This window comes from Leucopleurus acutus (genome assembly GCF_964270905.1).
Source record: "Leucopleurus acutus genome assembly, chromosome: 8".
In the NCBI taxonomy this organism is placed as follows: domain Eukaryota; kingdom Metazoa; phylum Chordata; class Mammalia; order Artiodactyla; family Delphinidae; genus Leucopleurus; species Leucopleurus acutus.
The window spans coordinates 18,553,126-18,566,342 of record NC_139151.1 but is presented as its reverse complement, the minus strand read 5'-3'; the positions used below and the strand labels follow the sequence as shown (position 1 = coordinate 18,566,342).

Genomic DNA, 13,217 nt, shown 5'->3' with positions numbered 1-13,217 from the left:
TGAAATCATTTTGGATTTCCGCTAGAAAGTGCTCACTTCTGAGGTCTATCATTCTGAATGCATTACCCTGAGCTTGCACTTCCTCTTAGGGTTCACACATTACAAACAAATACTTCTTCTCTTTTCTTTTCTTTCAAAAAAAAATCTCTGGGTCACATTCTAATTTTAGTTGCTCTTCTAAAATTATAGTCCTCTGTGTTCTTTAAAAAAAAATCTGCCCCTTTAGCAAGACCTTCAGTGACCCTGCCAACCTTACCCAATTGGAGAGTGGTAATGGAAAGTCACTTTATTAATAAAATAAAACAGATGCTGTTCCAAAGTTCCATGGTTTCACAACTGTTGTTCATTCTGACGTTAGCAACTATAGCAGTCTGTGATGATGCCTGAGTTATGTTACCAGTCCCTCTCTCCCTCCCTCCCTTCTTTCTTTCCTTCTTTTCTCTCTCGCTCTCCCTTTCTCTTTCTCTCTCTCCCTTCCTCTCCCCTTCCTCCCTCCCTATTCTTTCCCTCCCTCCCTCCCTTTATTTTTTTCCTTCTCTTTCTCCTTCTTTTCTTCCTTCTCTCTTTCCTACCCTCTCTCTTATTTTCCTTCCTTTTCTCCCTCCCTCCGTTGCCTTCCCATTATAATTAGGATAGAATTCAAACTCCTTGCCATAGACTACAAAGGCCACATGTGATCTGGCCCCTACCTTCCTCTCTAACTTCTTCTCCCTCCATACTTCTCGCACTGACAATATTCCAGGCATAATGGTCTCCTGTTCTTTAAATAAACCAAGCTCCATCATGTCTCAGGGGTCTGGTACTTGCCATTCTTTCTTAAGGATTGCTGTCTTCACTTTGTCTCATGGATGCCTCCTTTCCATTATTTTGATCTCCCTTGTAATGGCTTCTCCTCTGAGATGCCTTTTTGAAATGCTCTAACTAGTCACCTCCATCACCACCATGCTATCACTCTGCATCACATTACCCTATTATATACTTTGTTCATACTACTTTAGTAGTGTGGGATTATTTTATATCTTTTTTGTTTATCTTTTTCCTTTATTACAATATAAGTTCTTTGATGGCAAAAAATTCATGTGCCTTTTGGACCACTGTATCCCTAAAGTCTTGAATAGTTCCTGACACATGATAAGGGACTTAATATTTTTGACCATCTGTTTACTGGGCACTGAACTGTGAATTGTGGTTCATGGACAAATAAGTAGAAAAATTATTATCCCTTTGCTGAAGGAAACTGGATAAATGGATTTAAGATATTCCTATTATAATTGTATTTTCCTAGATGGAACAAGAGTAGGTCAGGGGCTCAGTGATATCTGGGGCATGGTTTAGAGGGAAAAATTAAGGAAGAATATTATACCAAAATACTTTATAATAATTATATCACCCTATTCAACTGAAATTCTCATATCATTCTTTTTCGGTCAAATTTTGGGAAGACCTATTACAATGCAAGTGAGCGTGATGAAAATAGTAACCATATGTGTAGATTATAGAAACCAATGTTGTTGATTATCTACATTATGGTTTTCAAACATTTTAAGTGGTAGAACCTTTTTTTCAAATCAAAAGCCTACCCAGAAGCCCAATAAACATGGGTAAAAATGGCTGATATTCTGGCTGAAGTGGTATGGAAGAACAGGTACCCTGTGCACCGAGCACTTCTCCTAACTCCTGTCCCTCCAGGCAGTACCTGCAGCACCACCCAGAGCTGCATAGAGCAAGGTTTGAAAATCACAAATCTCAGACTAACTCCTTCATTTCAGAAACTGAGGCCCAGAGAGCTGAAGTGACTTATCCAAAGTTATGTAATTACTGTCAACAGAAGGACTGAAGCCCGGCTCTCTGAATCCTAGAGCACTGTGCTTTCAACTGTTTTATCTGGTATTCCTGAAGGATAAATTCTATAGAATAGATTAGCTCCTAGCAGTGGGAGTCCCTCTAGGGAGAGAAATGTCAGAGGATTTCAGTATCCAGAGGGTCTTGCTTCAAATTCTGTTGCTCCTTCAGGACCATGTACATGGAGCATTGCCTCAAAAGACTTCTCTTCCCACTTGGAAATCATCTTGAACTTGTCTCATAAATAAGGAAATGGGACTACTTTCTCCAAATATTTATTTTGTAATGACTTTATTGCTCTGAATTTCCATGCATCACAGAGAACTTTTAACCATTAGGTGTCTTGACTTCCTGCTTGTGAAAAGTGGCATGACTCTGATCAAGAAGTGTAGCTCCTTTTCATAAGTATTTTTGTGTTTATTTGTAAGTGGAAGCCCAAATTAGAAATAACTGATTTGGTTGAGTTGCTGGTTAATAAATCAGCCATAGTGCAGATTTTCTCTTGTTAATTGAGAGTTCAGAGCCAACAGCATCTGGCATGATAGCAAACACTTAATAGATGTCTTTAATTAAGTGAATAAATTAAAGCGATATGTTTTGTCTAGCAAATAAAGTTTAATAATATGTTAATCTGATTTCTGACTACAGATTGGGGCGGGTGGACATTATTTGTGCCATATGCAATTGTTATATCCCAGGCATCAATAATGCTCACATTGAGATCCTGAAAAATGTCCTTTATGGCAAGATATTGGATGTAACCATGAAAGTCACTAAATCTCTCCACATCACTGTGCATCTCCCTGATGTTTTCTGCCTTGATGATAACCACAGTGTCTGGGCTTCTCAGAAGAAGGCGCTGAACTGCATCATGGATACTGAGGGCCCTTCGGAGAAAAACATTGATGGGAAAGGGTCTGAAGTGCTGGCCCAGAGAAATAACAATGATAGTACTTTTTCCTCCTCCAGTTCTGTCAATAACCCGAGCGATGTACTCAATCTCTTTGACTGAATAGGTCAGTGATCCAACCAAGGGGTAACTATGCTTTTGCCACTGGATTTTGATATTCTTGTCCAAGTCCACAGCAAATTGTTTTTGAAATTTTCCAGATTCATGCAGATCCACTGACTTCAGGGCTGACGACAAAGGAAAAAAAGTTACAAAGGTCATAAAAATAGAAGAAAAGATTTGGTGTTTATGATTAAATAAGTTAATCCTGACTAATTTATTATAGGTTTAAATGAGAGAATAGTTTGAAAATTATTGAGCAACCAAGAGTGTTATACAAATAAGAAATTATATCTGCCCCTCTGTAGAACCATGTAGAACCAAATCGACTGGTGATGGTGAGCACTGAGATCACTTCACTGGAGGATGATGGAGTCACTTTTGTGGGTATTAGTTTTGTATGTTTTGCGAACTATAGACTAAGTTCATTTGAAGATAGAGAAAGATACCAATTGATGTCTTTATATTTCAAAAAACAAGTAACCCTATTTCCCCAAGTCCTCTGTAAGTTCCCTTAAGACTGGAATTATATTTTATACTTCTGTGTTTCTTTTACATATGCATGAAATGGCACTGAATACATCATCTATAATAATAATATTACTACTCATTTGCGAAGGACTTTACAGTTTACAAAGCATTTATTAGGACTGATATATTCATTTACTTCAAAGCTCAATATATATGCATATATATACTTAATTGCCATATTGTAGAAAAGAAAACCAAGAGATGAAATGACCTGTTCAAGATTACACAACTAGTAAGTGACAGAATCTGTACCTAAACTTGAAGTTTCTCACAATTCTTGTGAAAGTAGTCTACCCAATCTTAAAACTTTTGAAAAGTATAATATGGATAGAAGAAAATGAAGTCCTTTCGTTTTTCATCGTATTAATTAGACCCTTGTCAAACTATCAAGGCCAGCTGCTTTGTAGCTAGAACTTCTGAGGAAAATGTGTAGTAAAGGATTATTAATGCTTTGTAACATGTATCATCTTAGAAGTAAAGGGCTGCACTTAAAATCTTAACCAGTGTGGTTTGAAAATAGTGATGCTGGAGGGTTGGGTGGAGGAAAAGGGCAGAATTTTTTCTTCATTCCGCTTCTAACATATTTCAGTTTCCTTTTCCAAAGCACACTGTAGACATACAATTTAACTTTTAACAATATGTGCAACAGATGTTTTGCTACCACAACTTGAAAGGTCAGCCAAGAGGGTAGGTAACTCAATAATTTAGTACTTTCTATAAACTAAGAGACCCACAGTTATAGGATGTGATGCTAGAGGTTATCCCCAGACCCTTAATTTTATAGATGAGGAAACTGAGGTCTGGTGGAGTTTAGTCATTTACCAGAGGTCACAATTTAAAACTCTCCCCTTCTGTTGGAGGGGATCCAAGGCCCTACTGATTTTCCCTTTTTACTGGGAGAATCAGCTTACACCCTAAGTTGGAGATCACAAGAGTGGCATCCTGTCAGGAAGGCCAGCAGGGAGCCACACCAGCTGCACTGTCCCCAGTGGTAAAAGCCAGGGTCCAGGACAGGCAGTGACAGTTTTCCAGGTAAGAGTGCTAAGATCTACTAGTGGATTCTGAATTAGTATTGATGCATTCTTGGTTTAGTAAAAGGAGCAACTGGACTAGGATTCTAGCAAATGGATTCTAGCCCCAACTCTGATGTGAACTAATGATAATCATTGCAATAGCTGTTGTTTACTGGGCACTTTCTGAGTGCTCATGTGTCTTGCAATGTATTAAATATTTTATAACCATTACCTCATTTACTCTTTATAACCACCGCCAGATGCTGTTGTTATTTTTAGTTCATTGATGAGGAAAATAAGTACTATGCCCAAGGTCATGGCTTCTAAGTGGCACAATCTAGGTCTGTTAGGCTCCAAAGCCCCTACTTTTAACCACTGTGCCTACCTGATGTGAAGCCATTATCTTACTCCTAGCATCTGTGCTTCCATGATATAATAATAGTGATGACAGCTTACACCAAAGGGAAATTAGTATGTAGCAAACAGTATTCTAAATGCATTGTGTATATTACCTCATTTTACCAGGTGGGTACTATTTTCATCTCCATTTTACAGATGAGGGAACTAAGGACAAAATCACTATGTAGTTATGTAACTTGCCCAAGCCCATCCAGCTAGGACATGTAGAGGCCATATTTTGATCCCAAGACATCTGGATTTAGAATCCACACCCTTAATCATCATGCCATCTGTAGAAGGTGGACAGTATAATATCTTATTATTGTCTGCTCTATCCATGATTTTCTGAGCATGCTGGATAAATACTGAAGTGTGAATTTTGCAGGGATAGGCATGGAGTAAACCTTTTTCTAAACTGGCTCCCTTCTAGTCAATAAATGTATTCTTTTAAAGAAAAGACAATGATGTCTTGTGAAAAGTGTTGGTGTGCTGTGATTAACAAATATGAAAAAGAAGAGGCATTTCCCATATTCATTTCTCCCCTTGAAATGAAAAAGATGTTTCTGAAAAGGATATGAGTAATAGCTTAGACAGGCATACTCTTGATACTGCTTTTGAAGTATTCAATCCACTGGCGGATCGTGGAATCTCCCATTAGATGTATGAATTTTCCTCTCAGGCATTCTTTCATTTCGATTGGAGCCAAACTACAGGAGACAGGATTCCATGTGTCTTTCCAGACATGTCCACTGGGGATTGTGGATGCCATTCCAAACTTGCATTTCTTTTTCATTGGAGCTGTCTTTTCTGCTAAAGAATCAACAAGATAGGATCTTCTAAAATATCACTTTACCCATCAGTATTTATTAAGAATCAACTGTCTTTTCTAAGTATCCTTTTAATAGGGTGTGAGGATGGAGGAAAAGCCTTATTGAAGCATCATTATCTTAATGGAATACTTATTTTTCAGAAAAAATTTTCTCTGATAAGAATTTTCTAAATGATACCCATTAATGTTCATTATAGAGAACATGTTTTCTCCTGGGAAAAAGGCCTTCTAGGTAAAATTTAAGTATTTGTTTGCCTTCTTATGAAAGGAAAGACATCAATTCTTGCTTAGTAATGAAAACTCAATTATCTTGTCATTTTATCCCACTTTACCCCCAAGTTTATCACACACTGTCCTAGTGTGTTTTTTGTTTCTGGTTTTCTTTCTTTCAAAGAGCTCAGATTTTTATTGAACGTGTTACTAAAGAGGTTTAGTCAAAAAGACCAAAGCCCATGTCATCATCAGACTCTTCAGATTCTTCTTTCTTTGCTTCCACTTTCTTCTTTTCAGCTGGGGCAGCAGTGGTGGGGCGGGCGGGACCTGCTGCTGGGGCAGCACCAGCTGCTGGGGGCAGGTCCACCAGTCCCCACGTTGCAGATGAGGCTCCCGATGTTTACATTCACCAAAGCCTTTGCAAACAAGCCTGGCCAGAAAGGTTCAACATTTACACCAGCTGCTTTAATGAGGGCATTGATCTTATCCTCCGTGACCGTCACCTCAGCGTCGTGCAGGATGAGGGCCAAGTAGATGCAGGTGAACTCCGAGACAGAGGCCATGGTGGGGGCGAGTGCTAAATGGGTGCTGCCGGGTGCGGTGCTTGTCGCCAGATGAAGTGAGGGCCTCTCCCCAACGCGGCTTTAGCTTCCTCGGAAGGATGGAGCACCTTAGCGGCAGCTGAGGACTGTCATAGTGTCTTAAATGCCACAATCAAACTGTAAATCCTTTGAGTTAAGTGCATGGAAATATAAAAAAAATTAACAACTAATTTGGTTTGGGACCTGGACAGTCCACATGGATATGGCTGTAGGCTGGAGCAGAGTCCTGGAGGTCCAGAACAGGCCAGGTATTAACCCGTTAGTCACTGGTTTGTGAAGAGTCTGGGAATCTGATGGACTGACGTATCTAGCCTTGGTGGTCTTGGGGCAGTGATTATCCACCAACCAAAAGAAGTGGTTTAATATTTTAATAACCGGTATGAGTATCCTTGTGTATCCTGGGTGAAAAATGCCATTTCTACCTGTAGGTCGTATATACACTTCAGTGTAAATGAGTTCAGTAGCAATTAGCAAGTTGTTAATGTCGAATTTAAAGGGACACAAAAGTTCTTGCCTTAAATCATTTTAGATAATGATTTCCTAGGATGTTTTGAGCCAAAGAAATTGAAGAGCAATTAATAAATATAAGTGTGGAATTGCTATTTTATATGTTAAAATGTTTGAAAGGCGGCAAAGACAAAGAGGGGGAAATTGTAATGAATTGACTTATAGAGGGCAGGTTAGAAACCTCTAGATGGTGATTCTTGTGCTTGTAGCAATGTGGGAAGTGCTGATGGTGGTGGTTTGGGAATAAGACCTAGGTGCAAATTAGGAGAGAGTTTTGACATTTGAAGGTTGATGTGTCTGATGGGCAGGTTATCTGTTGCCTGATAGATAATGATAAGATTGATGATGAGAGTTATATTTATTTATTTATTTTTATTATTTTTGGCTGTGTTAGGTCTTCGTTACTGCACGCGGGCTTTCTCTAGTTGTGGCGAGCAGGGGCTACTCTTCCTTGTGGTGCACGGGCTTCTCATTGCGGTGACTTCTCTTGCTGTGGAGCATGGGCTCTAGGCACACGGGCTTCAGTAGTTGTGGCACATGGGCTCAGTAGTTGTGTCTCGTGGGCTCTAGAGCACAGGCTCAGTAGTTGTGGCTCACGTGACATGTGGGATCTTAGTTGCTCCGTGACATGTGGGACCTTCCTGGACCAGGGCTCAAACCCATGTCCCCTGCATTGGCAGGCGGATTCTTAACCACTGCACCACCAGGGAAGCCCTCATGATGAGAGTTATAAAACAGGTTTATGATTCTATTCATTTATTCACTTAGGTAACTGGCATCTTGGCCTACCATAGACCAGCCTGATAAGCAGAGTAACAATAGGACAGGTAATAGTGAATAAGTCCGCAAAAAGAAGAAATGCTTTAAATGGGACTAGTACTAAGTACCACCCGTCAAACACAGGGAGAACTTACTGTTGCATTTGGAGACAGTAATGGCGCCAAACTTTTCCATCATCTCTATACCCACATTTGACCTTAACGAGACAAATATAGAAATTAATCTGCAGGTGGCCCCAAAATCAGGAAACACAAGAAGCCACATTACCCATTGCTTCAGTTATTTCTTGTGATAATAACTGACTACTTTGCCCACGGTTCCAAACCATTTATTAAATTTACATTTCTTGGCCTATTAGTCCAGGGAGTACAGATCCCCAGAAAGTGTACAAGGTAAGTTTTTGAGAAGCAGAAAAAATATATTAGATCCCATGCATATTCACACATGTCTATTTCTCCTCCTCTTTTAATTTTTATTTTATTTATATTTTTTGTTTCAATGATAAGTGTTAAATATCCCAAACCTTTAGGGACTACTGGAGAGTGGGCACTGTCCCCAAATGAATTCACAGACCTTTTCTAAAATGGCTCTTCACAGAGTCCCGAAGTTGATATACTCATAGTAGTTTCCTTTAGATCAACAGATAGGCCAAATCATTACTATATTTGCCCGGGTAGTCTCCAGAAATAACTATTTACCTTTCAAAGAGGCTTCTTTCTTGTTTGCTAAGATAAGACACGGCCTTGTTTTTGGAATGCATGTGGGTGAGTGCAGCACAGGGTATATGTGGAGGCTTCACGCAGTAGAAGGCTTCTTGGTCTCGACTATCCAGGTACTCACAGTTCAGCACTTGAATTTAAAACCAGGGCGCAATCAGTATTGACATGGGAGGTGCCATTGGCAAACTGGCCTGTGAAGATCACCCTGTCATAGCCTTGGTTCCTTGCCCTCCAGAGAGCCGACACCCCTTCACTGGGGAGGATGAGCAGGACAGACAGAGACACCCGGCCCTCCCAGAACAGGGTGAAGCTGACAAGGTAGGTGCCATTGTTGAAGTCTGTCACCTTTCCCGAAGCGCCTGCCTTCAGGGCTGGGGAGGACATCCTGGCCCTCAGGAAACCCCCGCCATATTCCTTCCTGCGTCCCAAGTGGTCCCTCACCTCCAGCAGGACGTCTAGCTGATCCCCCCTGCAGTATGTGTCTCGAGGGCTGAGGAGGGTGGCTTTGCTGTGTGTGGCGCTGGTGGTGGAGCTCACGTTGGTGAAGGGTCTGGGTGGGATCAGCTGATTTAGTTTCTCCTTGATCCCCTTTATTCTCAGCTCAGTCTCTGTTGGTGAAACTGCTGGATCCAGTGGTGCTGCAGGACATGATTTCATGATGAAATTCCTGTGATGGAGGGAGATGGGCAACTTGAGTACAGTCCATAACTGAAATGACAAGGAATACAATAAAGAACAAAGAAAATGTGCTTATTTAATGTCATAATTTTGGTAGGTTAGCCAACTTCTCTTTTATAAAATGATGGGAGGTACAAAAATTAAAAATATATTGAGATTTCACTATTTCTGTTTTTTTTTGGTTTTTTTTTTTTTTGGCTGCACTGCATGACTTGCAGGATTTTAGTTCCCTGACCAGGGATTGAACTCCAAGGTCCTTGGGAGTGAAAGTGCAGAGTCCTAAGCATTGGATTGCCAGGGAACTCCCATCAGTGGCTAATCTATTTTGAATGAGCCACTCCACCCTAAAGAGCCCCGGGATCTTCTTCCTTAAAGTGGTGATCATAAAATATACTTTCACTGGGCAGTCATGGAGACCAAATGAGAAAATGCTTTTTAACTGCATAGCAGAGAACAAATGTTTACTGTTCAATTATTTTTTATCTTAAAACTAGAATTCAGTCATTTAAATAAATCCTTAAGAAAATGTTTAAGAAGCATGGAAACTTTATGTAATATACAATTATCTATTTTTTTCTATTTCACTTTTTACACTTTGATTAAATTGTGATATTTATTAGTAATTTTCAGATTGCTTTAGCTAACAGCACATAAGAAGCATAGGCTTATAAAATATTTATTTTCTAATCATAAAATAACACTGATATATTATTAAAAACGAGAGAATGCCACAATTCTATAGGAAATAAAAGTCAGTCACACCAACCATTGATAACCACTCTTGCCGTTTGGGTGATTTTATCTCATCCTCTATATAACAATTTCACATGATTGTGAATAAACTGAATATTTACCAATGAATTTTGATTTAAAAAAAAGTGTAATTAAAAACTTTCCACCTTATGTCAAAGGACCACATAATATTCCAGCCTATGGAATATTTCACTTATTCCTGTCTTTTTAGATATTTATTGCATTCAGCTTTGCTCTATTACTTACGATTCTGTAAAGAACACTTTTTGGTATAAATCTTTCATAGTAATATCTCCAAATTTCCAATAAAGGCAGAATAGCTTGTACTGGACTAACTATGATTAACATTGTTACTGTTTTATTATTTGACACGTGAAGATTTTAAAAAATAAAAACATTTTAATTTATCAAATAAGAGACAGTAATAGCAAACATTTATTATGTGCCAGGTACAATGCCAAGTGTTTTTCATATGTTAGCCCATTAATCCTCACAATCCTCACAATAATATATGGGGTATTTATTTTTATGACCCAATTTTCAGATGATGAAACTGGTTCACAGCGAAGTTAAGGGACTTAGCCAAGCTTGTATAGCTAGTCAGCAACAGAGTCAGGTTTTAATCCCAGGCAAGTATCTCTAAAAATGAGCTACCCAGTGTGGCAAACATGCAGTAAGACTAAAATTCTCTTTCACTGTTGGTTTAGGTGTGAATGGCACCACATTTCTGGAAAACAGTTCTATAGCATATGTGCAAGACCTTTAACAATGTTCACTGCATTTATCAATAACTCTATTTCTGAGAACTCAGTGAGTCATAGTAATATCTCCAAATTTCCAATAAAGGCAGAGTAGCTTGTATTGGACTAATTCTCCTGTAGAGAACAGTGATTAGCTCTACAGAAGGGACAACACTGGACTTGCATTTTAAAAAGTGCTGGGGCTTCCCCAGCGGTCTAGTGGTTAAGACTCCACACTTCCACTGCAGGGGGCACAGGTTCGATCTCTGGTAGGAGAACTAAGATCCCACATGCCAGCGGCGGGATCAAAAAGAAAAAAAGAGACAACTGCTAACTAAAGTTCTTCAAGCTGAAGTGAAATTACACCAAAAAGACACATAGATCTTCAGGAAGGAATGAAAAGCACCAGAAATGATAAATATATGTATTAATATAAAATACTGTGTGTTTATCTCCTAGTTTCTTTAAAGTGCGTACAATTATTTAAGAACTACAATTTTATAATAATATGACAACTATAGCATAAAGAATGGGGGGGAATAAATGGAAATAAATGGTTGAAAGGTTATTACAGATTACATGAAGTAGCACAATATTAACTCTAAAAGTTAAGAATGTGTATTGTAATCTCTAGAGAAACCACTTTAGAAAGACAACTTAGAGCTGTAAAAATAATAGAGAAACTGAAAGGAAATACTAAAAAAAAACCAACAAAAATAACAACCCAAAATAAGGCAGGAAATGGGGAACAGAGGAATAAAAACCAGAATGGCTGGGCAGAAAACAAATAGCAAAATGATGGACCTAAATCCACCCATATTAATAATTCCATTAAAAGTAAGTAGACTAAACACTTCATTAAAAGTCAGAGATAATACTCTTCCTGGGATTAAAGTAGTGTAATCAAACTCAAAAGAAAAAAAATACTGTTTTGGAATAGTTAGAGTGTGAAGATTTTTAAAAGACAGTATGTATAAATAAAATAATGTTCTGTAGTCAATGCATTCATTTATGTATATTTTAATATTTTGAAATATTTAAAATATTTTGATATTAAAAGTTATAGTTTGGCATTAAAATTTATGGTTTTATCAAATTTTGCAAGAATTTTTATTAAATGAATTTGTGATCAATGTTTCAATATTTGAGATAATTCATTTATAAAAAGGTGAAGCTGTTATATTTTCACCTATGTGATTAGTAATACATTCTAGAAAGAAAGTTTTACTAGAATGATATTAATAAATGAAGTGTTAAATTTTTTTAAAGGCAGAGATAAAACAGCAAGACCCAACTATTTGCTATCTACAAGGAATGTAGTTTAAGTATAAAGATACCTATAGGTTGAAAGTGAATGGATGGAAAACAATATACCATGTAAGCATAAAAAAGCTAACATTAATGTTAAAATAGATTTCAAATGGATTAAAGACCTAAATGTAAGGCCAGAAACTATCAAACTCTTAGAGGAAAATATAGGCAGAACACTCTGTGACATTAATCACAGCAAGATCCTTTCTGACCCACCTCCTAGAGTAATGGAAATAAAAACAAAAATAAACAAATGGGACCTAATGAAACTTCAAAGCTTTTGCACAGCAAAGGAAACCATAAACAAGACCAAAAGACAACCCTCAGAATGGGAGAAAATATTTGCGAATGAAGCAACTGACAAAGGATTAATCTCCAAAATTTACAAGCAGCTCATGCAGCTCAATAACAAAAAAACAAACAACCCAACCCCAAAATGGGCAGAAGACCTAAATAGACATTTCTCCAAAGAAGATATACAGACTGCCAACAAACACATGAAAGAATGCTCAACATCATTAATCATTAGAGAAATGCAAATCAAAACTACAATGAGATATCATCTCACACCAGTCAGAATGACCATCATCAAAAAATCTAGAAACAATAAATGCTGGAGAGGGTGTGGAGAAAAGGGAACACTCTTGCACTGCTGGTGGGAATGTGAATTGGTTCAGCCACTATGGAGAACAGTATGGAGGTTCCTTACAAAACTACAAATAGAACTACCATATGACCCAGCAATCCCACTACTGGGCATACACCCTGAAAAATCCAAAATTCAAAGAGTCATGTACCAAAATGTTCATTGCAGCTCTATTTACAAGAGCCCGGAGATGGAAACAACCTAAGTGCCCATCATCGGATGAATGGATAAAGAAGATGTGGCACATATATACAATGGAATATTACTCAGCCATAAAAAGAAACAAAATTGAGCTATTTGTAATGAGGTGGATAGACCTAGAGTCTGTCATACAGAGTGAAGTAAGTCAGAAAGAAAAAGACAAATACCGTATGCTAACACATATATATGGAATTTAAGAAAAAAAATGTCATGAAGAACCTAGGGGTAAGACAGGAATAAAGACACAGACCTACTGGAGAACGGACTTGAGGTTATGGGTAGGGGGAAGGATGAACTGTGACAGGGTGAGAGAGAGTCATGGACATATACACACTAACAAACGTAGTAAGGTAGATAGCTAGTGGGAAGCAGCCGCATGGCACAGGGATATTGGCTCGGTGCTTTGTGACAGCCTGGAGGGGTGGGATAGGGAGGGTGGGAGGG

At 38.4% G+C, this 13,217-nt stretch overlaps 1 protein-coding gene and 1 pseudogene across 2 annotated transcripts; both read right to left on the bottom strand.

Moving 5' to 3' along the window:
• Window positions 1-2,443: 2,443 nt before the first annotated feature.
• On the bottom strand, window positions 2,444-9,647 carry NXPE4 (neurexophilin and PC-esterase domain family member 4; the record flags this gene model as incomplete). The annotated part of the gene is given in 5 exon segments (XM_082843906.1): window positions 2,444-2,979; window positions 5,395-5,601; window positions 7,860-7,921; window positions 8,424-8,567; window positions 8,569-9,647. Coding segments are annotated over 5 exon segments (1,482 nt in total). The 5' UTR covers window positions 9,102-9,647.
• On the bottom strand, window positions 6,054-6,426 carry LOC309964757 (large ribosomal subunit protein P1-like; annotated as a pseudogene). The gene has a single exon. The product of its transcript is annotated as a large ribosomal subunit protein P1-like (transcript).
• Window positions 9,648-13,217: the final 3,570 nt, after the last annotated feature.